Source organism: Rattus rattus, chromosome 1 (genome assembly GCF_011064425.1).
Source record: "Rattus rattus isolate New Zealand chromosome 1, Rrattus_CSIRO_v1, whole genome shotgun sequence".
Lineage (NCBI taxonomy): Eukaryota > Metazoa > Chordata > Mammalia > Rodentia > Muridae > Rattus > Rattus rattus.
This window is the reverse complement of record NC_046154.1, coordinates 101,466,162-101,490,551: the sequence shown is the minus strand read 5'-3', so window position 1 is coordinate 101,490,551 and position 24,390 is coordinate 101,466,162. Positions and strand designations below refer to the sequence as shown.

The following is a 24,390-nucleotide window of genomic DNA, read 5'->3' as shown; positions in this document are numbered from 1 at the left end:
ATGACAGTAAATCTCACAGGCTGGCCTTGCATCCGGCCCCCTTCCCTCTCACTCTGCTGGGAAGGGGCAGGAAAGAACTCACCTCCTGTCTGTGCAAGGGATGCAGCATGGGCTGGGGTGAGTGTGCACCTTACTGAGGGAATGCAGAGTCAGCCACACTGCCTTTGGAGCACTGACTGGATTCTGAAGGACCCTTCCATAAGCTGGAGGTATAGCACCCTAAGGAGAGGGAAATACACTAGCCCACGGTATACCTGTGTTTCCTTTACTTCCTGTTTCCCACTGTGAACCTGGGACTAAGATAGTAAATAGAAAACTCTGGGAATAACCCGTTCTGAGGTTTGAAATGTTGTGCCATTTGAGCACTCTCATTTTGAGGATCACAGCTGTGGTGCCACAGTGCTGTGTTCAAACAACCTTCACACTTAACAATGCCTCTGAAGTACAGGAGCAGAAATGCCCAAAATTCAGATCCGTCAGAAGGGGCTTTTCTCAGATGAAAGGTTTAAAAAACGTGCACAGGATATTTTGAGAGAGACTACATTCCTGTAACTGCTCTACACTCGTCTGCTCTCGTGCTAGGGTGGTTCTGCGGCTCTGTCTTAATCCCTTACTGGGTGCTGTTCTCCTGTCTTAATCCCTTACTGGGTGTCACATGTGAAAGCAAGCACACTCACTGTGGGTAACCACCCACGTAACCAGTGTGTCCAGGCACTGCTCTGTTTATGGCAGCTGTGGCGAGCTCAGGTAATGACATCAGAGTTTAGTGACACGAGGCCCATACAGCATCAGTTCTTACTCAGCTGAGGCTGAGTGGGAGTGAGAACTGTTGCTCCGTGATATAAGGGTCTCATCCTGAGGAAATACCACATTTCAAGGTAACACCACTGAATCCTGAATTCTTACTTTTCACAGCATCTTAGGTCCAAGTCTGTAAGTAAAACTATCACAGTCTGGGGGGCCTCTGCACAGGCTCTGGTGGATCCAACGTGTCAGGCATTTACTAGAAATCTTTCAACAACCCCGCTAATGAGGCCCCCTTCTGGTACAACATCCCATCCCATACAGAGAGAGCATTCACTTACAGCTAGGGACACTGTCATGTGAACTGTTTCCTTACACCTGTCTCCCACATGCAGAGGACTTTTACAGAAGGATAAAACAAAGGTGTGCAGAGGCCTTTGGGCCAGCCTCGTGGAGAGGGGAGAGGCTGCAAGCTGAGAGTGGAGTGCATACCTGTTTAGAAAGGCGGTTTGAGGTGGGCTGAGGGATGCCTAGTCTGTAGAGCTTTGCAAACATGAGGCCCTTAATTTAGGTTCCCAGAATTTATGTAAAATTTCAGACATGGTGGTGCCCTTTTGAAAATCCAGTGGTGAGTATGTAGAGACCAAAGGATCTTTGAGACGCACTGGCTAAGTAATCTAGCTTAATTACTGAGCTCCAGGCTAATAGAAACCCTACACCAAAGGAGGTGATCAGTGTTCCTGAGACTGAAACTCACAGATGTCCTCAGTTTTCCAATCACGGTATGCATGTGCACACACGAACACATGAATACATATGTACAGCATGTAAATATGGGTATAACATTAAAAAAGGTTGTAATATGCTGTTCCCTGGGCTGGCAGCTGTGAAAGCTATACCTGGTCGTCAATTTGACTACATCTAGAAATAAAACCCAAGGGTGGAGGGCACACCTGTGAGGGATATTAGATCCACTCCTAATCTCAATCTTGGAAGTAGCAAGACAAACCTTTAATCCAGATCTTTTGAGCTGGGAAAGGACATGCCTTAATACAGGTCTTTCAGATCTAATCTGGGCCAGACCTTCTGCTAGAAGCCTATATCAGGGTGTGGAAGGAGGAGGCTTTTGCTCTTTGCCTGCTTGGCCTTGATTTGCTGGCAAGTTCATTCCTCCACTGGCACTAGAGCCTACTTCTTTGGGATTCTACGGTCTGCTGAGGACCAGCTCAGACATCCAGTCTAATGGACAGAGCAAGCAAGTCAACAGCACCCTTCATGGTCTCACTGTCAGTTCTTGCTTCCAGGCTCCTGCCCTGTTTGAGTTCCTTTCCTGACTTCCTTTGGATGATGGATTGTGTGTGATGTGGGAATGTGAGTAGTATAAACCCTTTCCTCCCGGAGTTGCTTTGGTCACGGTATTTCATTATAGCAACAGCAACCCAAACTAAGACGCCAACTATTTCCGTGTCTTCAGAGTCACAGAACGTTTTCTGTGTTTCCTGCAAGCTTACCAATGGAGGGCTGATGTTACAGTTAGCATCCCAGTACATAGCATCCTTTCACTTCGCACCAAGTATCTCTTTTATTTTTTTAATTGTTCTTTATCACACTTACACTTCTCTACTGTGGGAAAGATGGAAATATTCAAGAGCTGAGGACTCAAGACTTGGAGAATCTCAAGATACAGCCAGGGAGTTAGCCTCCAGGGACACTCATCTACAGCTGCATCAGCAGAGTACTTGTCAATATAATAAGGTTCAGATTTTTAGAATATTTCTGTAGCAGTCATTAACTAATCACAGATTGGAAATTTAGAAAAAAATACCGTTTGTGTGATGAACATTGTAGATTGTTCCCTAAATGATACTTTGTAACAACAATTTACATGACATTAATATTATATTAGGCAAATACTCTGCCATTTTATGTAAGAATTTTGAGTATCCATTGTTCTTAGAATTTGCAGGAAGTCCTGACTTCCTCGCCTCCTCCCCATGCACATGGGGCAACTGTATTTACACTGGTTTGTTAGGAAATGGGGAGGAAGGGCCAATTGCCTACACATGTGGTTGCCTTAGTTAAATCAAAACTAGATTTAATATCCATTTAGCAAAAGTAGGTTAGATATTAGTTCCTTTCAAAAAAACAAAGAGGTGGCAGGGAGATGGATCAGCTGTTAAGAGTGCTTGCACTCCAGTATGACTGTCTGAGTTTAACCCCTAGAGCTCATGTTTTTAAAGAGCGGGCAGGGTGTGGTTGTGCACACTTTTATCCTCCCGACCCATGAAGCAGAGTCAGGCAGTTCTCTGTGAGTTCAAGGCCTACCTATTCTACATAGGGAGACTCTATTTTAAAAAAGAAGCTACACATGGTATATTACATATATTACATACCTGTAATTCAGTGCTGGGGAGGCAGAGACAGGCAGATCCTGGGGAATTTCTGACCAGCCAGGCTAGCCTATTTAGCAAGCTTCAGGTCAGTGAGAGAACCTGTCTCAAAACCAGGTGGACAGCACCCAAAGAATGACACTTGTGGTCCTTAGGCCCTTACAAGTATGTACACATGTGTTCCTGCATGCACCACACATACATACAGACAGACAGACAGATAGACACACACACACACACACACACACACACACACACACACACACACACACACACGCCAGGAGGAGCAAGAAGGTAAGCTCTCTCTTGGTAGCTTCCTCTATGCTGGGCCTTCTTCTTTCGTTCAGGCCTCAGTCCTCTGAAGGCAGAGGGAGGGCAGAGCTAGAAGGTGACTATCCAGCTAGAAGGCATTGATCCAGCCAGAGCCCAGATGTCCACCCAGCTTCCCTCCTCAGCTCATAGCTGTCACAGTGGCTCACACTTACTTAGCTGCAGCGTCCTTTCTCAGCTGTTCGTGCTTCATGAGGAGGTTCTTCCGGTCTCGGAAGGCTTTTCTGACCTTGTATCCTTTGTAGACCGCTTGGATTTTGAAGGCAGCGATGTCTTGAATAGCTGCGATGGACAGGGCACCGTGTTCCAGCATGAACTGGATCACCTCATGGCGCTCACCAAGCAATGCATAGTCAAGGGGTGTGTACCTGAAGTTAGAGGAAGTCTGATTTAGAATGGATTGTGACTCAAGGCACAGTGAAGCTGATGAATTAGCACCTACGCAAAGGCCTTGTTCAGCCAGAAGGAGGTGCTGCACACCTTAGTCCCATCACTCAAGGGGCAGAGGCGAATTGCTAAGTTCGAAGCCAGCCTGGTCTACTGAGTGAGTTCCAGGACAGCCAGTGCGACAAAGAGAAACCCTGTCTCAAAAAAATGAACAAACAAAAAAAAGACCCCTGTTTTACCATGGGCGAGTTCCCAGGCCAAACCTAGTCTGTTTGCCTTTTTCTTTAAGGAATACAAAGCAAGAGGCTGCAGGTTCAGCCTTTGTGCAGTTGAGCTCTGGGAGCTCACAAGCTAGGGCAGTGGTTCTCGGTCCTCATGTTGTGACCTCTTAATACAGTTCCTCAAGTTGTGGTGGCCCCCAACCATAATATTATTTTTGTTGCTACTTCATTAACTGTAATTTTGCTACTATTGTGAATCATAATGTAAATGTATGATACACAGGATATCTGGTGTGCAACCCCTGTGAAAGGGTTGTTCACCTCAACAACCCACAGGGTGAGAACCATTGGGGTAGCGGCTATGTGAACACATGAACACGTCCCTTTTTTCCCTGCTCCAAGTGGTTCCCTACATCTGTTTGAAAGGTTCTCTGAATTATTTTTCTATAATAATTAATGCTTACAAAAAGAAGCATGCTTTTATATAGGGGAGACTGACTCCATGATACAGAGGGTCCCTACAAGTCCCTGCAGGTCAGCTGAGTTCTTGACTAAATGGTGTTGGTACAACCTGGGTAAAAGACTTTCTTGTTAGCTTGCTTCTGAAGCAGGATTTCTCTATGCAGCCTGTGATGGTTTGTATATGCTTGGGTCACGGAAAGGCACTATTAGGAGGTGTGACCTTGTTGGAGTAGGTGTGCCACTGTGGGCAAGGCCTTTAATACCCTAGAAGTCAGTGTTCTCCTAGCAGCCCTCAGATGAAGATGTAGAACTCTCAGCTCCTCCTGCACCATGACTGTCTGGGTGCTGCCATGGACTGAGCCTCTGAACCTGTAAGCCAGCCCCAATTAAATGTTGTCCTTCTAAGACTTGCTTTGGTCATAGTGTCTGTTCACAGCAGTAAAACCCTAACTAAGACACAACCATTAAAGATATGTGCAGCCACGCCCAGCTAAAGAGTCTTGTATATTGCATCATATACTGAACTAGTCCCGATGGGGCAAAGAGCTACATAGAAGAAAAGAGACCACACAGGTAATGGAAGATTTCATGGAAGACTGGAGAAATAGTAAACAGGAAGTCCTTTCTAAAAGTGATATGGAACTTAAAAATCATAAAAGGACCAATAAATATGAGGCTAAATGATAAAATAAAATTTACAGAGAAAAACAGCATTTAAATGATACATATTTTAAGACTTGGAATGGGATTAAAGTATAAAAAGTGAAGTAAAAATGTTCTCCCAATGATGGCAGTAATGTCACTTCCCACTGCAGACTGGATCTTTTGGGGCCTCAGCTGTCTCTGTTAAAGTGAAGAACAGGAAGAGCTTGCCCTGTGCCCAGCATGCAGCAGTCCCTGAGGACCAGCTGCTGCCCTTAGGAGCACAGGACCCACACTGCAGCAGGGGCTATGATGCTGTAGTTGCCTTCTGTGAACACTTCCACAGGACCCAGTGACGACTGCACACTGAGGCAGAGTCTGCAGGGTGACTGAGGTAGTCCACACAACCATGGATCACCACATACGGAGGGGAAAGGAGACGGTTTTAAGGATGCAAGGTTAGACTCGGAAAACCACACGATGGCTACTGAAAAGAAAATCTCTCTTCCAAACGTACCTAATAGTTACAGTAAGGCATAAAAGGAAGGGTTTTCGGAATTAGGGTGGTTTGGTTGCTTCGAGAAGGAGATGAGCTCAGAGATTGTGTTAGGTGAGTAACAGGCTCATGCATAGTTTCCTCGCTGAAACCCCAATAGCTGAAGAAAATAACTGGTCATTTCAGAGCACCTCATTCCGAACATGCTGCTACTATTTGGGGAAGAGAGGATGGTAAATAAGTAGACCCCAATGATACTTATGAATGGACGGTATTTTGTAAACTCTGGAGAACTAGGAATTGGACACTGTCTCTTCTGGCTGCACATCCACTACGGAGATTATCAGAGAGCCACTGAACACAGGGTAGCAGTGTGAGCTGACCTTTACAGGTCTCTAAATGCAACATCTCCATTTCATAGAGACCCAGGAAACTTAAGCAACTTGTTGATAATTATGCAGCCAGTGTGTGCAGAACGTAGACAGAGTATAATTAATTGTAAGTAGCTCCCGGTTTAATATAACCTCCTTTTCTATCAACTCTTGAATACATTCTGGTAGAACAGAAGTGCTTGTGAGATCAATTTGCATACAATATGTGTATTTAGTAAGGATTTGTTGCTATGTCTATTTCTTTTAATTTCTCCCTTTGAATTTTTGCTGAAATAATTTAAAGCAAATTGTGGAGTCCTGTCAGTCCACCTCTCTGCGTCTCGGCATTCATCTACACAGAACATGGGCACAGCTACCAGGATGTGCTAACAAAAATTAACAGGAATTTCTTAGTAAAATATAATGCATAACTCCTCCATTAGAATTTTTGATCCAATTGATCTTGGCTTAAAACAGATATAATGTAAATATCCCGCCAGGTTTTAAGGCTGACGTTTCTATCTAGTGTTTCAGCAACTCTGTTGTTCTTATCATTCTATCCCACGTTCCATTTAGAAACATTCGAGCTCTGTGCATATTCCCATTGACATGAGAGAGTGGCTGTCAGATAGCTATTGACGGAGAGCCAGAAGAAGTTGGCAGAGATGATGTCTATTTGGGGTACATCACTTGGTTAATGTCTATGCACAAGAAGTATAAATTAGCACTACATTGATGGTAACCAGCCAAGAAACAATGTAGACACCGATGAGAGATAGCAGACAATTGGACCTGCCACACGGGAGCCGGCTGATGGGCTCAGCAGAATGCCCATGCCGGAATGTCAATAAGCATAAGCCGCAACGCCAGCTTCTTACACGTGTACATCCGTGTGCACTGCTATGGGACAGAGGCAGGCTGGGGCACCGCCACTCTCTCCAGTACAGTGTTTCCTTGTTTCTCTACAAAGAGAGCAGCTAGGTAGGAAGGAACGCTGTTATAGTAAATCCTTCTTTTTAATTAATTGATTGACGAGATGCTGTGGGGTGTGTGTGTGTGTGTGTGTGTGTGTGAGAGAGAGAGAGAGGAGGAGGAGGAAGAGAAGGAGGAGGAGGAGGAGGAGGAGGAGGAGGAGGAGGGAGAGTGAGTATGTGGGTGAGCAAGGGCCATGGCACACACAGAACACAGAGATCCGAGAACAACTGACATAGGCTCTGAGGACATAGCTCAGGCCATTAGGCTTGTGCAGTAAGTGCTTTTACCTGCACAGCCATCCTTTTGGCCTATAAGTTCTTTAACGAAATCACTAATTTGGGAGATTCTTATCTTCCCCTCTGTTTTCCATTTGGAGCTTAAAGAGAAGCACCTTCAGTTTCTTCCATAACAAAGACAGACCCTGGAAGAGGATGTGAAAACCTGACCATACAATTTATGAGAACCTTCCCAGATCCAAGCACCCCAGAGTCTCTCCTGCTTAGACTTCACCTGGCACTGTCCCTTTCCGACCATGCTGGGGATGGACCCAGGCCCCTGAAACGGAGCTACACTCCCAACCAGGATCGAGCCTCCTCACAGGGCCGAGTCCTCAAGTGACAGACAGCCCTAGCATGTCTGTAAAACATGCTCTTCCCTAGCATGTCTGTGAACCACGCTCTTCCCTAGCATGTCTGTGAACCACGCTCTTCCAGAGGCAATGTTTGTGTGTTTACAGATGTTCCGGTTTCATCCCAGCTTCTCCGTGTTTTCAGACGCTCAGTGCAGCCTTTTGTCCACCAACTAATTATATCCTCACCAGTAATAGAAACGACTTGCATATATAACTCATTTTGCCGGCCTAGATGGATTCCTGGCCCGGCCAGTCAGAATCTCACTGGCCATATGTTAAGTACAAACTTGAAGAGAGTCCTTTGCCCCTGCAGATGTGAACCTGCTCTCAGTACCACCCAAAGTTTTGAGCAGGTGTGGAACTCCCATGGTTCTAAGTGGATGCCAGATGACAACTGGGCTCTTTCCTCTGGCTCAGGAGTGCTTGGTACGGAATTTCCTTGTGAGTATACGTACTGTTTCTGAACCAGTATCTCAACTTGAGATATTTTCTCATCTGAAAGGAAGGATGTGAGGCGAACAACACTATACTCGCTCCTCTTCCCAATCAACGACTTACCTCTCCTCATTGTTCTCCATCTGGTTAGGGAAAGCAGCGAAGTCCAGCAGTAGTTTAATGGCATCGAGGTAGCCGTTGTTACAGGACCAGTGCAAAGCTGTTCGTCCCTGCAAGCACGAACAGACCAACTGTACTGGAGACGCCTGGTTATAACTCAGAAGAAACGATTTCTCCTCAGATTGATTAACAGTAAAGACAGAATGCTATGAAGTATATAACAGAGACAGAAGATGGTTCTTGACGAAGGTAATCACAATTAGCATGCTGTGGAAGGGCATCGTGCACTGCCCATGATGAGATCTGAGGAAGATCTGACACTGCTCGTGGGACATTCCAACCAAGAGTGCAGATCTTGACTTTCCCTACCAGAAAGCAGGAGGCAAGACCAATTTGAGTCAAATTTAATAAAATAAATGGTGTTATTCTTGGTTGACAGCTTGACTACATCTGGGATTAACATAAACACCAGTGACTAGGTACTGTGAGGGATTCGTCTTAATTAAATCATTTGAAATGAGAGGCTCCACCTTAACTCTGTGCCATGACTTCTGTTGGCAGCCTATATAAAGGACAAAGAAGGAAACTTATTCTCTGTCGCTTGTCCTTACCTCTACTGGCAAGTTCACCGTGTTACTGGGATTAGAGCCTGCTTCTTCAGGATTCTGGTATGTCCTGAAGAGCAGCTGAGACATCCAGCCTTGTGGGCTAGACCACTACTTGATTCTGGGACTGTCTATTGATAGAGAGCTATTGCTGGACTAGCTGAACCACAGTCTGTAAGTCACTCTAAAAAATCACCATCTATCTATCTATCTATCTATCTATCTATCTATCTATCTATCTATCTATCTATCTATCATCTATCTATCTCTGTTAAATTGAATGAATATTCATTTTATCAGTTCTGTTCCTCCAGAGAACCCTGGCTAATACAAATAAATAACTTGTATTTGAGATTTTCAATGTCACAAAAGAATAAAAAATAAAAAGTTGCTTGCTACCAGGCCTGATGACTTGAGTTTGATCCCAAGATCATAGGACTCTGTGTGTGTGTGTGTGTGTGTGTGTGTGTGTGTGTGTGTGCACATGTATGCATACTTGTATTGCATACAAACAAATAATTAGGTGTAAACTAAAAAAAGAAAGTGAAAAAAGGCATGAAATCCTGCAGAAAAGAAATAAGGTATTTATAGTGTTGGTGTCAGAGAGGAAGCTATTCCAAGTCTAAATATGTACACATCTAACTCAGATTCTAAACATATCAGACAAGCGAACTGCATTAAAGGGAATCATAGCCAAAGTCATAATGGTAAATTTTGAAAAATAGTTTTAAAATGTTATTTATTCATTTTTTACAGTGTTAGATTTTAAGTTATTTTATTTTATAATGGTTGATGTTAGAAACACGTAAGAGAACAGTAAGGACATAGAAGACGTATGTAACACAACCTGAAGTTTGGTATACAGACATGAAGCATTGCATTAAACCATGACAGAGTCGGAATTTTTCTCAGTTACATATGAAGTGTCTACCAAAATCAGCCATGTGCTGGATCCTAAAGAAAGTATCAGAAGAATAATATTCTTCCCTGAAAGGCTGTCTCTATCGTATCTTCTAGAACCCCTGACTTGTGATGCTGCTCGGAAAGCAGCTGTCCTGTAGTGGGGAGGTCATCCTGGATTACTGTGTGGGTCTCTCCAAGGGAAAGGGCTGGGGAGCTGGCACCAGCCAGCTCTGACAGTTGGAGGATGGCACTGAGTCAGACAACCTCCAAATGCTGGGAACGTTTAAAAAACAACAAAACAAACAAAACAAAACAGAACAGAAACCCTGCTTCTCCCCAAGGTCTCCGAAATAAGGCGGCCCTGCTGCACTCTGGTTTCTTAGCCCAGTGAGACTCCGGTGACATAACTAATTTGTGCTGAATGTTGGTGCTAATTTATCACAGGAGCAATAGGTAACTAAGTTATCAAATTAAGATTACGAAGTAAGAAAACGTCCAGATGCCTGGAAAATAGGCAGTAGTTTCCCAAATAATGTGCAGACTTGCAAATGAAGAAAAGGGAAAGACGCGAATATTCTAACCGTATGACAGCGAAGGTGTGGGTTAGCCAAACCGTGCAGCAGAGATGACTCGGGGCTTAGCGGAGGCAGGGTGACAGACAATTAGACAGGAGGACTGAAAAGACTAGGAACTTAAATTGTCATCTGAAGAATCTAACATCCGAGCTCAGGAGACTGAGGTCAGCCTGGGGTAAGTGACAAGTCCCAGGAAGAGCTGCATGGTGACATTCTGTCTTTGAAAGAAAAGAAAAAAATTTAAAGGGAGCACCTACAACCCTAGGTTTGGGACTCAGAAGGTGAGGGCAGGAGGATTGGGAGTTCAACCTCATGTAAGGTCAAGGCCAGAGTCAGGCTCATGAGACCATGTCTTTAAAAATCGGGCCCTGGCCACCAAACCAAGAGTAAGCTGGCCTTGGGGAAAGCGGTGGCAGGGAATAAAGATGGGAGTGAACACTGTTCAAAGAGCAGATGTGCTCAACACGCAGAGTCAACAAAGACAGAGGGCCTTGGAAAGGCTGAGAAAGACAGGCTGAGTTAAAAGAAGAAGAAGAGAGATGATACATATTACCACTATATGCACTTAGTGGAAAAACAGCTGTAAGTCCTAACACAGGATACAGACAAGAGCAGGTGTGACCAACTTTTACAAATACAACTGAAATTTTGAATAAAATGAAAAATTCCCAATAAAGTGCACTTAGCAAAGTGGAAAGGAAATTATTAGGCCACAGAATAGTCTAGCCACAAAGAGCTGGGGCACTTACTATGCATTAGGAAGGTTCTACAGCCAGTGCACTTCAACAAAGGAAGTGACATCAATCACTTAAGGAAGAGGTGACATCAATCCAGCACAAATTCCTCAAGGAATACTTTCTAGCCTTTTCATAAGGTTAGAAACTCCTTCTACTCAAACCTAACAAGTACTAAGAGAGGGAAATTACCATGAACATAAGTACAAGACCTTAAAATATCAGTAAATAAAACCCACCCACATATAAGAACACCTACTACACTGTAAGTGAGGCTCATTCTACAAGTGTTAGGCAGGCTAACATCTGAACCAAATTCAGTCAACTCGATTCACTTTATCAATAGAAAAAAGAAAAAAAGGATGTCGTCGTCGTATTGGTAGATGCACAAGGATTATTTGATAGAAATCTAAGTATGATTTTAGCAACTATAAAATCTCATGCAAATGGTGAAGTATTCGAGGCCCGATCGCTGAGAAGCCAGAAGAATTAAAGATAACTAGCATCACCAATTCCACTCAGAACTACACAAGAGATCCTAGACAGTTCAAAAACAGAGGATTCCAAAGTGCTACACATAAAAGTGAATAGAACTCGAAAGTTGCTTGATAAAAGCATGTAAGAAACTGTCCACTTAGCATAACATAAAAAACATGCTAAATTATAAATGATGCATTCCAGTAATTTAGGGGCAAGGACCACAGTTTACATATTTTTCTTTATGCTACTTTTACTTTTTAAGAGCATTCATTCATTCATTCAGCCAGCATGCGCACGCCTGCTCCAGCACACAGGTTGTTGGCAGTCAGCTGTCTCCTTCCTGCTCAGCCATCTTGCCAGCTCCTCCTCATGTTATTTTTACACACAACGGCAATCGTGGTGGACACTTCTCACTGGTTAATAGAGAATATTTTCTGACTTGGAAAACCTGACTTATGACAGTACCTTTAGAGTTAAGTCAGCCCTGCAAAAGTAGTGCTAGGGAAACTGAGGGAGGAGGAGGTGTGGATCAAATCCTTTCTGAGGGTTCTGGTGTGCACACACGGCTGACACACACACACACACACACACACACACACACACACACACACACTACATGTCACAGTCGATCACACTGTATAGCATTTGCTACTGTGACTCAGTAATCTCCTTAGAGGGATTATTCTGAGGGAACAATCCAAAAGGAGAAAGATAATTTATGAGGTCAGTCTGGCAGGGCTGTAATGGTGGAGACTTGTCCATGTATGGGAATTAATTACTGCACGGGAGAGTTTAAGTTAAGCTCCCCACTCCTAAGGACTGTCACTACAGAGTTATCATTGAAGCTACTTGAGTTCCAGTTTCCTCCGCTGTGAAGTGCATGACAGTAACTACTTCACTGGGTCACTGTGAGGGTTGCACGATTTGTGAATGTAAAGCTCTTGGTGTTTCAGGGTATTAAGCAGTGGTGCTCACGAGAAAGGTATCAACTGAGGAAATGTTGGTGCTATCTTAAGTGAACAAAGGCATTTTAAATATCATATATGTGTACACAGTAAACAATATAAAGATGTGGTGAGCACTGGAAGAGAACATTGATAACTTTTCTACTCAATTCCCAACACAGAAGGACATTATGCACCATGGAGCTGGCGGCCCAGAAAGCCCAGGGTTCCCACCTGTTTGTCTTGGATGTTGGGGTCTGCATTGTTCTCCATGAGCACAGCCATGCAGTTGATGTACCCTCCGTACGCAGCGCACTGAAGTGGGGTTCTTCCTGCGTAGTCCTGCACGTTTGGGTTGATCTTGTTTTCTATCAGTATCTGGCAGACGTCAGCGTTTCCCCCCAGTGCTGCCCAGTGTAGAAGTGAATGTCCATCTTGGTCAACCAGGTCGACTCGTGCTCCGCCTGGCAAAGCAGGACTGCAGTGAACGTGCGGGCAGCGTTTACGGGAAGGGGCAGAAGCTTGGAAACGTAAAGTGCCCTTGTAACAGCTTTGCTTCCCCCCAGTACTTCTGGGCATCACATGGTCGGTGCCAGAGCTCTAGAGAACTTAATGTTTGGAGAAGCTGGGACTCATTCAGTGAATGCAAGTGACACTCTGGGGGCAAAGTGGTGACCTGAAATCCAATGCTCACCGACAGGCAGGACGTTACAGGTTACAGTGTTCTTCTGGGCACTCTTCCTGAACTTTCTGACATGTGACTCTGTGTGAATGAAAGCATTCAGGCCGGGTGTGTGCAGTGCCTATCTTTCCTGTGAGCCCCAATAGAAGCCCTTGTGCCAGCTCACCTTTAATAAGCGTCTGAATCACGTCTCTGTGTCCCATCTCGCAGGCTCGGAACAGTGGAGTGTGTTTCATGACGTCAGTAGCATCTACTTGGGCATCATTGTCCAATAACAACTTCACGGTGCTGACGTGGCCAGAAAGGGCAGCGGCGTGTAAAGCTAAGGCGGAAGCCAGAGCCACTGGTGACTCTCACAGTGACTTTACCTTTTAAGTACGTTTGTCTCTCTTATGATTTCCGCCTCACTGTGGCTAAACTCGATCCAGGTTTTTCTCTGCCCCTTCCTCCCGCACCCCAGCTCTGGCCATGCTCATGCTGGTGTGGTATGTGGGAGGTGGGGGGTTTGCTGAAGCACTGCTGAGTTCTGGCTGTACTCAGTGTGAGGACACTTTTACTGGCTGCTAAATACCATGTCTCTTAGTAACCGGTGTGCAGAGACAGGTCTCTATTAATAAAGGAAAACTGAGGCAGGGGTCTGGTAAGGATTGATAAGACTGAAGCAGTGAAGGTTCTAGAGTCATGGGAAGTTCTAACGCGAGACAGCCATATGCAGTCATACTGCTTGAACTTGAGAAAAGAACCTAACAATGACTCGAGAATACATTTAGATATGCACGTCCCTTAAAACATATTGTGAGGTGTTAGCAGCTACTAAATATGCAGTGTTTGCATATGTATGTACATGTTGAGATGTACATGCATGTGTGTGCACACATGTGTTGAGGCCCAAAGTTTATATCAGTTCCTTGCTTGTGCTCTACCCTGCACATTTACACTGGGTCGGTCTCTGACTCCACAAGTCAGACAGCTTGTCTGTGGTTTTCTTGTCTCCTCCTCCCAAGCTTGGGGGTTACTGACCGGCCTCCAAGCCCCAGTCACTGTTTCTGGTCCTCACACTTGCATGGTGAGTGCCTTACCCACTGAGCTATCTCTTTGGTCCCAACTATGCACAGTTGTAATTTTCTGTATATATATGAAAGTAAATGATGGGACAAGTTTCTATCTTGTATCTAAGGTGCAGCCAAAGCTATAAACCAGATATTGATTGTTATCTGGTAGAGATACTCATTTTAACCATAATACTTGGAAGATAAAGCCTTTGGAGTAAGATCTTGGCAAACTCAAGCTTAAAAGTAAAAAGCTAAGCCAAACAACATCATCTTAGAAACTGTGATCGCAAGTCTCTGTATTATAAACTTGATAGCACTTTTCAGCACCCGAAGCACCGTGAGCCCATGCGCCAGTTCCTACCTGTGCCTCCATATTTGTCGGCCATGTTGATGTCGATGTCCGATTTTAAACTGAGCATAGTTCTGAGCACGTCGTCACTGCCTTTTCCTGCTGCCCACATGAAAGATGTTCTTCCTTCCAAGTCAGAGTCATCTCTCACTGAAGGGTGCGTTAAAAACACCTTAACTGTTTCCTGCAAGAAGACTTTATTGGAAACACGGCAGTGGTGGGGCACATCTCGGCATGGTAATGAAGCACCTGTGTGGTTCCATGAGGAAGACAAGGGTTTCCCCGGATTCTTTTATGGATAATAAAACTTCAGTTTCCATAGACTACTATGATCTTGTTCCCTTCTGTTAGTTTTTGTTTCTGGAACACTTCAAGAACATAATCTAATTTTCTCATTCAACACCTTAAATTTGGGATGTACCTCAGCAAATACTGAAGGAGAGGTGGAAAGACTGTAAGGGCCAGCGGCTGGGAAGGGCTGATGCCCAACAGTGTCTTCTGGACATGACAAGAGCTGGCACATGGTGAGCTCACTGTGGCTGTGTCTGCCAGCACAAGCCTGGGCCTGCTAACATGTCGGGTGAGGCCCCACCCTTCCCTGAGGGACTGTGACAGTCAGTGGTGGCTGGGAGCACTCATATCCCACTCCCCATTAGTGCTAAGTCAGCCATGCTCCAGGAACTAACCTCTCATTCATGTAGGAAACCCAACTCGAATCCAGTGTCACACACACACAGAAGACCTGGACTTAGGGAACTTACTGGGGAGAAGGTGGGGATGAATGAAACTGTCAAAGAACAAAAAATAATATTAAAAAATTAGAAGATGACAAGTGTAACATAACTGAGAATGAGTCTCTTTGATCAAGCTTTCAAACTTCTAAGGCCAGTGTTAGAAATGAAAATTAGAAAGCTTTAAAGAATTCAGTGGCATGACTAACATTGTTATACATTTGCTTGATCAAAACTTACTGAGGAATGTTGCATTCAACTCATTTAAAAATTTTTATTTAGCCATTCCTAAATTTAAGGTCCTGCCTCTGGAATAGATGACAAATAGGGACCCCGGGCAGTCAGTTCTAACAGTGCCTAGCAGTTGGGTTCCTGCTGTTGGGTTCTGTGCTGGGATCAAATCCAGGCCCTTGCTTGCTTCTGCTGTCAAGTGCTGTGGGGCTGGGAGTCATTCCCCGTTCTCATACCTGGGCTAATATTCCTGCAGACATCTTTCCTAGAACTCAAGACACAAATTTCTAGGAAGACCAAGAAATTGTGCTTGAATAAATATAAAAGAGTTTCAAAAAGAAATTTCTGTCGCTCACTATATAGAACGGGGGTTGGAGAACTAGCACAGCGGTCAAGAGCAGGAGCTGCAGGGTTCAATTCCCAACACCTGCATGGCGGCTTAAAACCGTCAGTAACTCCACTCCCAGATGACCTGATACCCTCTTCTGCTCTCCAAGGGCCCCAGGCAGCCACACTTACACAGACATACGTGCAGACAAAACACCTATTCACATACAATAACAAAAAGAATACATATAAGGGCTCGTTTAATTTAGTCCTTGTTTTACGTTGCAAGAAATGCAGGCTTATGACCACACACATATTGGAGGCAGGTACAGGAACAGATGTAAAGTGGAACTCCCAGAAGTCTGTCCACAGCATGGTAAGGTTTCCTAATTTTAAAACCATTTCCTGGTTTGTTTATTTTTGGTGTTTTTCAACAGAGAAAATAGCAACCTTATATGGAATTAGCAGAAGCTAAAGTAATTGATAGGCTTGAAACAGAGCTTAGAAATGTGTATAATTATTGAAAAACAACTCAGGAATTGGCAGAGTACCTAACTCAAACATCTGTAATGTATCACCATTCTCTTTTACTCCCACTGATAAGTATTTAATTATTGGTATTTGTATTAAAGCTAGAGTCTGAAATTTGGTTCAAGATCACAGGCAAGGCATTCAATCTCTTAGAACCTGTCAATGGGATGTTATGATCCATCATGTACTGAGTTTTCATTACCATGGACCCATCAGCTTGGGCCACGTGACTTTCCCATCTGTGTTAGGAAAAAACTACTTCTCCAAATGTTATTGTGATGTTCAGAGTTAATGGAGGATAATGGCTTGCTAAATGGGGGTGTATTGAGTTTTAGGAAGGCCACGAAGGAAAGAATGTACTGTGGAGATGGCCAGCCTGTGAACAACCTGAGAGCACACATGCCACGTTCTTGTCACACAGGGCACCGTGAGGTTCTGACCTATTAAAAAGAAAGGCAAGAGAATCCCTGGCATATAAGACAGGATCAAAGTGGCTCCTGCAGAGTAAGAGGAATGACATGAGATGCTCAGAGAACACCGAGGTCACAAAGTAGGAGTCACGCTCTTCCCAGGCCAGAGCTACTGAGTTTCACTGCACACTCATGATGGCGACAGGGAACCAACTGTGGCCTCTTCAGTGTCCCAGGTCAGACTGCTCACAATCACGCTGCCAAGTGAGCCCAGGACACGGTAGAGAAGAAGCCCCTTGTGATCTGCGAAGGTCTATCAGGGAAGAACTAGAGCTAACAGCCAGGATCTCTAGATATAATAATTCACACTTCTGCCTTCACAGATGCATACGACCCATAATCACTAATCCGAATCATGAGAATGTAGTCTGTGTTTGGACACCTGCTCTCATCTGTAGACAATCGTAGGAGTGCGGCCTGTGTAGACTCCTGCTCTACAGCAGGTGCAGCAGACACTTGCCTAAGTTTGCTCCACCTTTCCAGCAGTCCAGAGACTTATAGTTGTCAAACTATCTAAGAAGAAGCAAAGACTCAGAGATGTTAAAGTTGTGTGAGGTCCTATAGGTCGCAATCTGCACAGTTGGGATTCCAGGAGTTGGTTTTTCCAGCTGCAAAGCCTTCCTGCACTGTGTTCAAGACAGCTCTAGGGTGCTGAGCAGTAAGACATCCTTAGTGCTATACAAGTCATAAAATAGGGCAGTATACTTGCCGTAAAGCAAAAGGCTATACCTAGTGCTTAAGTAAAGTGTCTAAGAACCTTATAAAAACACAAACCATTACCTGTATCACAATGCTGACAGTGTGAATGATGGTTAAAAGCCAACCACTGCCAACTCAGATTCATGAACTTTAACCTGCTGTAGTCTGAATTAGATCAGTGCCAACCTTTTGATAACATGGTACTCCATCTATCATTAGAATGGGCTGGCTGAAAGGGGCGCGGGACCATGGTATATTATTTCTTGTATCAAATATGAAGCTATAATTATATCAAAATAAACATTTTATTAAGAGAAAAGGCGATCATAACTTACAGCAAAGTTGCTCTGAGCTGCATAGTGCAAGGGTGTTGCCCCTTGGCTGTCGGAAGGGATGGTTCCAGACTTGTTCCTTTCCAGAAGGAGATGGACAATCTGTGCATGGCCTGAGAACAGACATGAGGTAGGTGTCACGCACAAAGGGATAAGCCAGTTTTTATTCCATTTAAAAACAGGAAGGTTAAAAAAAAAAAGAAAAAGAAAAATACAACAGTAGCATTTAACGGCATTTAAAGTGGCTTTGACAGCTCCCAGCACAGCCTTTTCCTCCTTCCCCCATTGCCGTATGACGGGGTAGAATGAAGGCAAAGGTTACCATAGTAAAACCAGAACCAGGCTTAGGTGCTGTCGCTCGGGCTCCTTGGCTTCACTGCCCATCACGTCATGGTTCCGTTTTCTGATCCCCAGAGCTGAACATCAGCTCCCTTCTACTGCTCAGCTGAGCTAACTGAAGTGAACCTCTTCTGACTCAGGACCAGCCATCCCTCAGTATCGCTTCCTAGTCTTTCAATAGCAAAGCTGTGTGTTCACACTCCACAGTAAGAGAGCAGGCACCGTGGCGTGGTGGCGGGCTAACAGTCTGTAGCATAGTCTGAAAGAAGTGGCTTCTGCAAGGGAGAAACTGCATAGAGTCAAAGAGTTAACAAACTGGGTGTGGTGGTGCGTGCTGTAAACCCAGTGCTTGAGGGCTCAGGCAGGAGGAGTGAAAGACTGAGGGTAGCCTGGGCTACTGAGAAAGTGCTAGGACATCGTCTGGTTATCTTGTCTCAAAACCCACAACAGCACAACACAACACAACACAACAGAGGGCTAACAAACCTAGGAAACCCTTCTAGACTCTCTAACTGAGCGTGTGGGGACAGGGACGGGAAGGAGGTACCATGATGGAGAGCAAGGCTGTGCTGGGTGGAAGCCAGGCCAGGGGATCTGCCTGGGGGTTGTGCTCATGTACTCACTCCACATGAGTGGCTAAAGGTGGAGTCTTTGCGGGTCTGATGACAATCTGTGCAACAGTGTCAATTGAAACACATCTACACTTGTCTGAGGAGCAAAGAAAAAACTCAGTAAGGAAAAGAAAATCAGCACTGGAAAGAGGAAGGGCATACCTCAGAGATGGTCTCAAGAAGGTCAGAGCAAAGTCGAGAAACTTAGGCATCTTCAGTCTAGTCAGAAAGACAGGGCTTCTATGAGACAAAAGAGAGCATCGTAGGACGAAAATGGGCTGACATGAAAAGCTGATGGACGGAAATAAAATGAGCGTAAGAAGAAATAGAGGAGGCAGATGGGAATGAAGATACAGATGAAAGAAAAATTCCATGTAGTAAGAATAATAATTCAAAATTTACAGAATGAAAGTGAATTTAGTGAAGTAGAACCAAATCGTGAAGTATACTCACATTCAAAAGGGAAACAGAAAGGGGGTGGAAAAAACCTTAAAAGAAAGACTAAATGACAATTATAAGTCTGACAGAAAAGCTGTATGCAGGAATGAAAGTCACTTTAAAACATATGATGTGCAACTTAATAATTAAAAGCAAGTTAGCCTCACAGATGGCTAACTGAGCAGACCCCCAGACTGTTCCCTGAGTGGACCCCCAGACTGTTCCCTGAGTGGACCCCCAGACTGTTCCCTGAGTGGACCCCAGACTGTTCCCTGAGTGGATGGACCCCCAGACTGTTCCTGAGTGGACCCCAGACTGTTCCCTGAGTGGACCCCCAGACTGTTCCCTGAGTGGATGGACCCCCAGACTGTTCCCTGAGTGGATGGACCCCCAGACTGTTCCTTGAGTGGATGGACCCCCAGACTGTTCCCTGAGTGGATGGACCCCCAGACTGTTCCCTGAGTGGACCCCCAGACTGTTCCCTGAGTGGATGGACCCCCAGACTGTTCCCTGAGTGGACCCCCAGACTGTTCCCTGAGTGGATGGACCCCCAGACTGTTCCCTGAGTGGATGGACCCCAGACTGTTCCCTGAGTGGACCCCCCAGACTGTTCCCTGAGTGGATGGACCCCAGACTGTTCCTTGGTGGATGGACCCCAGACTGTTCCCTGTGGATGGACCCCAGACTGTTCCCTGAGTGGATGGACCCCCAGACTGTTCCCTGAGTGGACCCCAGACTGTTCCCTGAGTGGATGGACCCCCAGACTGTTCCTGAGTGGATGGACCCCAGACTGTTCCTGAGTGGATGGACCCCAGACTGTTCCCTGTGGATGGACCCCAGACTGTTCCCTGAGTGGATGGACCCCAGACTGTTCCCTGAGTGGATGGACCCCAGACTGTTTCCTGAGTGGACCCCCAGACTGTTCCTTGAGTGGATGGACCCCCAGACTGTTCCCTGAGTGGATGGACCCCAGACTGTTCCCTGAGTGGACCCCCAGACTGTTCCCTGAGTGGATGGACCCCAGACTGTTCCCTGAGTGGACCCCCAGACTGTTTTCCTGAGTGGACCCCCAGACTGTTCCTTGAGTGGATGGACCCCAGACTGTTCCCTGAGTGGATGGACCCCCAGACTGTTCCCTGAGTGGATGGACCCCCAGACTGTTCCCTGAGTGGACCCCAGACTGTTCCCTGTGGATGGACCCCAGACTGTTCCCTGAGTGGATGGACCCCAGACTGTTCCTGAGTGGACCCCCAGACTGTTCCCTGAGTGGATGGACCCCAGACTGTTCCCTGAGTGGATGGACCCCCAGACTGTTCCCTGAGTGGACCCCCAGACTGTTCCCTGAGTGGATGGACCCCCAGACTGTTCCCTGAGTGGACCCCCAGACTGTTCCCTGAGTGGATGGACCCCAGACGCTTCCCTGGGTGGACCCCCAGACTGTTCCCTGAGTGGACCCCCAGACTGTTCCCTGAGTGGATGCACCCCCAGACTCTTCCCTGAGTGGACCCCCAGACTGTTCCCTGAGTGGATGGACCCCCAGACTGTTCCCTGAGTGGACCCCCAGACTGTTCCCTGAGTGGATGGACCCCCAGACTGTTCCCTGAGTGAGGACCCCAGACGGACCCCAGTGGACTGTTCCCTGAGTGGACCCCCAGACTGTTCCTGAGTGGATGGACCCCAGACTGTTCCCTGAGTGGACCCCCAGACTGTTTTCCTGGATGGACCCCAGACTGTTCCCTGAGTGGACCCCAGACTGTTCCCTGAGTGGACCCCCAGACTGTTCCCTGAGTGGACCCCCAGACTGTTAACAAAACCAAAGCAGTAATGAGGAAATGACACAGCTCATCTTTTGAGCGGAAGGAAACAGATGAGATCTTGCTCTTGACTCTGACACATGGGTAAACGAGATTTTGATAAATTGAAAAGTGACCACACTGCCACTTGCAACACCTGGCAGCTAGAGTCAAGTGATGGCAACGTATGCTCTCTGGCAGAAGGGGAAAACAAAGGGACAAGAAAACATTAAGAAAAACCCCTCTGAAAATACTAATAATGCCCCAGAGTGCAAATCAATGTTACTTTTTAATAACGAGTGTACGTGGTTAAACCACTACCTAAAACAGAAACCCTTTCAGGTTGTACTCGCTCAAATCACCTGAGAAAACACGTACCAGACACATATCTGCCTCTCACCAAAGGAAAAAGGTGATCCCTGAGAGGTTACAAGGCAGATGTGAAGAAAAGGCAAACCAAATACCAAGGACTGAACGCCAGCATCAGATGACTGTCCTCCTTTGCCCACACGCCAGCCATGAATGGGAACAGGTTACTTTACATTCATATCCTGTCAATGAATTCTCATTCCCTTATAACAAAAGTAAAAACTTACAGCATGATGTTGAAGTAAGAACAGTGCTGAATGAGAACCAGTTTATATTACCACTCCAAGGTGCAGCGGAAGGAGCCGGGTGATGAGAAAACTGAGTAATCTCAGTTGGGCATGAAAATACTTAGGCAGGAGGAAGGAGCCCTCAGGAGATGTGAACTCAGAACTTCTGTAGTTGGGAAGTCTTTCTTACCCGCGGTCCTCTGACTTACGGCAGAACGCACCTAGTAAGGCTGCCCAGTGAAGTGGGGTTCGAAATAAGTTGTCGTAAGATGTTATGTTGCAGCTTTCATAGGAGGTCAAGACATCCACCACCGTTAGGTTTCCATCAGCAACTGCGAAGTGCAGAGGTGTGCGGCCCTCATAGTCTTGCCAGTTCAATAAAGACTCTGTTGGGGCGGCATCCTATTTTTAACAGAGATTTCAGACACATGTAGAATCCTCAATAAGTAATGTGTGCCATTTACATTAACCAATTCTTAAAAATGAACCCCCATATTCTCTACAGGTACAAGTAAAATGATAGCTTAAGTGCATGGGCTAAATCTCTAACAATTAACTTTCCTATCTAGTAAAAATATAAAATATAGACAAGAATAGAGTCACTACCATGCTTGCATTAGGAAGGTGTGACACTGCCTAGTGTGCTCTGTGTCTGTTGTAAATCACAGCTGTGTTTTGTTCTGTTTTTAACGACATACATTTCGTACCTGTGACCTCGATAGTTACATCATGGAAGCACATGGTAATCTCTTTGGCGACTTTCCCCCTACATTACTCTTGTAGGTATCCTGATGACTCTAGTTCATTTGTTAAACTAGAATCGTGTTGTCCATGTTTCTCCTGAGGAACAGCTACGTTATTTCCATTTTTCTCACCATCACAGATAGTGCTGCAAAGGCCATTCCCCCACATATTTCTGCGGCTCGGTGTGTGAAATAAGGAGGCTGAAGGACTTTTGCAGCTTCTGCTGCACACTGCCAAGCTGCTCTCCAGATGCTTGGACCAACGAACACGCTCATGACGGCGTGCAAAATGCTTATTTTCCACATCTGGTACAGACTAATCACTGGGTAGTATCACGCTTCCTACATGCTATTCCTAGTCCGAGACTGAAAGACATTTCCTGCTGCTTAATTTAAGGTGCTTTTAGGAATGAAACTTTACTCCTGTCCTTACGGCAGTCAGTTTTATTTCCCTGTAAGTTCACAGCACTTACTGACCCTTCTGCTGGACATTACAATGTGCTTCTTAAGTCTCCCTTTGACATCAAAGACTTTACTTCCCAGCTTCCAGGGACACTACCAGCCCAGAACCCCCATGTCTCAGCTTCCTGAAACAGTTTCAGCTAAGGAGCTTCCTCCCCGGAATTCCTTATGTTAGGTCACATGCTTAGAGATTATATATTTATTTACTTTTATGTGACTCAGTTGCAAGGTTATTGACCACTCACTTCTAGATGACAGTGGTATGAATGTTGAACATGCCTAGGCTCCCAAAGTAAGGTGCATTTTCATGAGGCAACTATCTGTGAAATATGTAAGAAAATACAAGATGTAATGGGAAGTGAGCAAAAACAAAAACTATCACAATGACCAGAATGATCTGAACACACCAGATGAGCGCTCAGACTCATGGTGGATTCCTGATCTTACTGACTCTACTATACAGGTACTAGGATTACCTGGCCCAGCAAACATGATTTATTTTTTATTCTAAAAGATCACCCCTAGACATATTTCAAAGGAACCATACAATGTTAAACACAGAGAATTAAAAATGGTCTGAATGAAAAGGCAGATCACCTTACAAAGGACTGACCATTAAGATAGCAACAGACTTGACTTACAAGAAAAACAAAAAAAGGTAGAAAGCTGTAAAACCATATAGAACAAACAGCAGACGCACGACTGTGTAGGGTGGGCACAAAGCACTTGGGAGAAGCTCAAGGTAATCCTCATCTACATAATGGGCTGGGTGCCAACCTTGGCCACGTGAGACCCTATCATAAAACAAACAAACAACTCTGATTTATGATCAATACTTCTACAATAATGAGAATTCTAAGAACTATAGATCAGCAACTAAGAGAGGCTACAGAGAAAACCTGAGCTCAAAGGAGAAGGCTCAGTGCGTACAGTGCCGTCACGTGTGGAACCTGCCCCAGAGAGCGTGCGGCAGCCAACAGAGCAGGACGGCGCCGCGGCTCTGAAGAGCGCTTTGACACCAGACAGAGATGCAGAGGTTGAGTGTGTTTTGCTGGTTTTCCGTCTCGCTTTGTCCAGTATTTCCTCACGGTGCTCTCGTTCCTCTCTTTTGGGATGGTAATGTATATTCTGTGCTGTTGGGTGTTAGAAGTAGGTGATCCGCTTTTTGACTTTGATTTTACAGGGGTTACAGTTAAGAGGTGGTCATGGGTCTCAGAGGAGACTTTGAACTTTAAGCAGTGTTGAGCTGTTTTAGACTATTTGAAGTCGGGGACTTTTGAAGTTGGACTGAATGCAGGGCAGCATTATCACGATATGGCTACAGGCCTTTGTGGGACAGGGAGTGGAAGGTGGTGGTTTGAATAAGAATGTAGTCACTGTGCTGCCGTGCTCTCCACCGTGATAACAGACTGAACCTCTGAAACTGTGAGCCAGCCCCTGTAAAACGCTTTCCTACCTAAGAGTTGTCACGGTGTCTCTTTGCAGCAATAGAACACTGAACATCACTCAAATACCCAGCACCTGAGTTTAGATCTGCAGAATCAATGTAAAGCTGGGTA

The 24,390-nt window shown here is 45.3% G+C and overlaps 1 protein-coding gene across 1 annotated transcript in view; it reads right to left on the bottom strand.

The window, feature by feature from the left end:
* Invs (inversin) overlaps positions 1 to 24,390 on the bottom strand; it is a 139,528-nt gene that overhangs the window by 24,411 nt on the left and 90,727 nt on the right. Inside the window, exons 6-12 of the mRNA XM_032904362.1 lie at positions 21,848 to 22,028; positions 17,853 to 17,962; positions 14,541 to 14,712; positions 13,294 to 13,449; positions 12,680 to 12,909; positions 8,208 to 8,314; positions 3,620 to 3,832 (exon numbers count right to left, since the gene is read on the bottom strand). Coding sequence (XP_032760253.1) covers positions 3,620 to 3,832; positions 8,208 to 8,314; positions 12,680 to 12,909; positions 13,294 to 13,449; positions 14,541 to 14,712; positions 17,853 to 17,962; positions 21,848 to 22,028 — 1,169 coding nt within the window. The remainder of the gene's footprint in view (positions 1 to 3,619; positions 3,833 to 8,207; positions 8,315 to 12,679; positions 12,910 to 13,293; positions 13,450 to 14,540; positions 14,713 to 17,852; positions 17,963 to 21,847; positions 22,029 to 24,390) is intronic.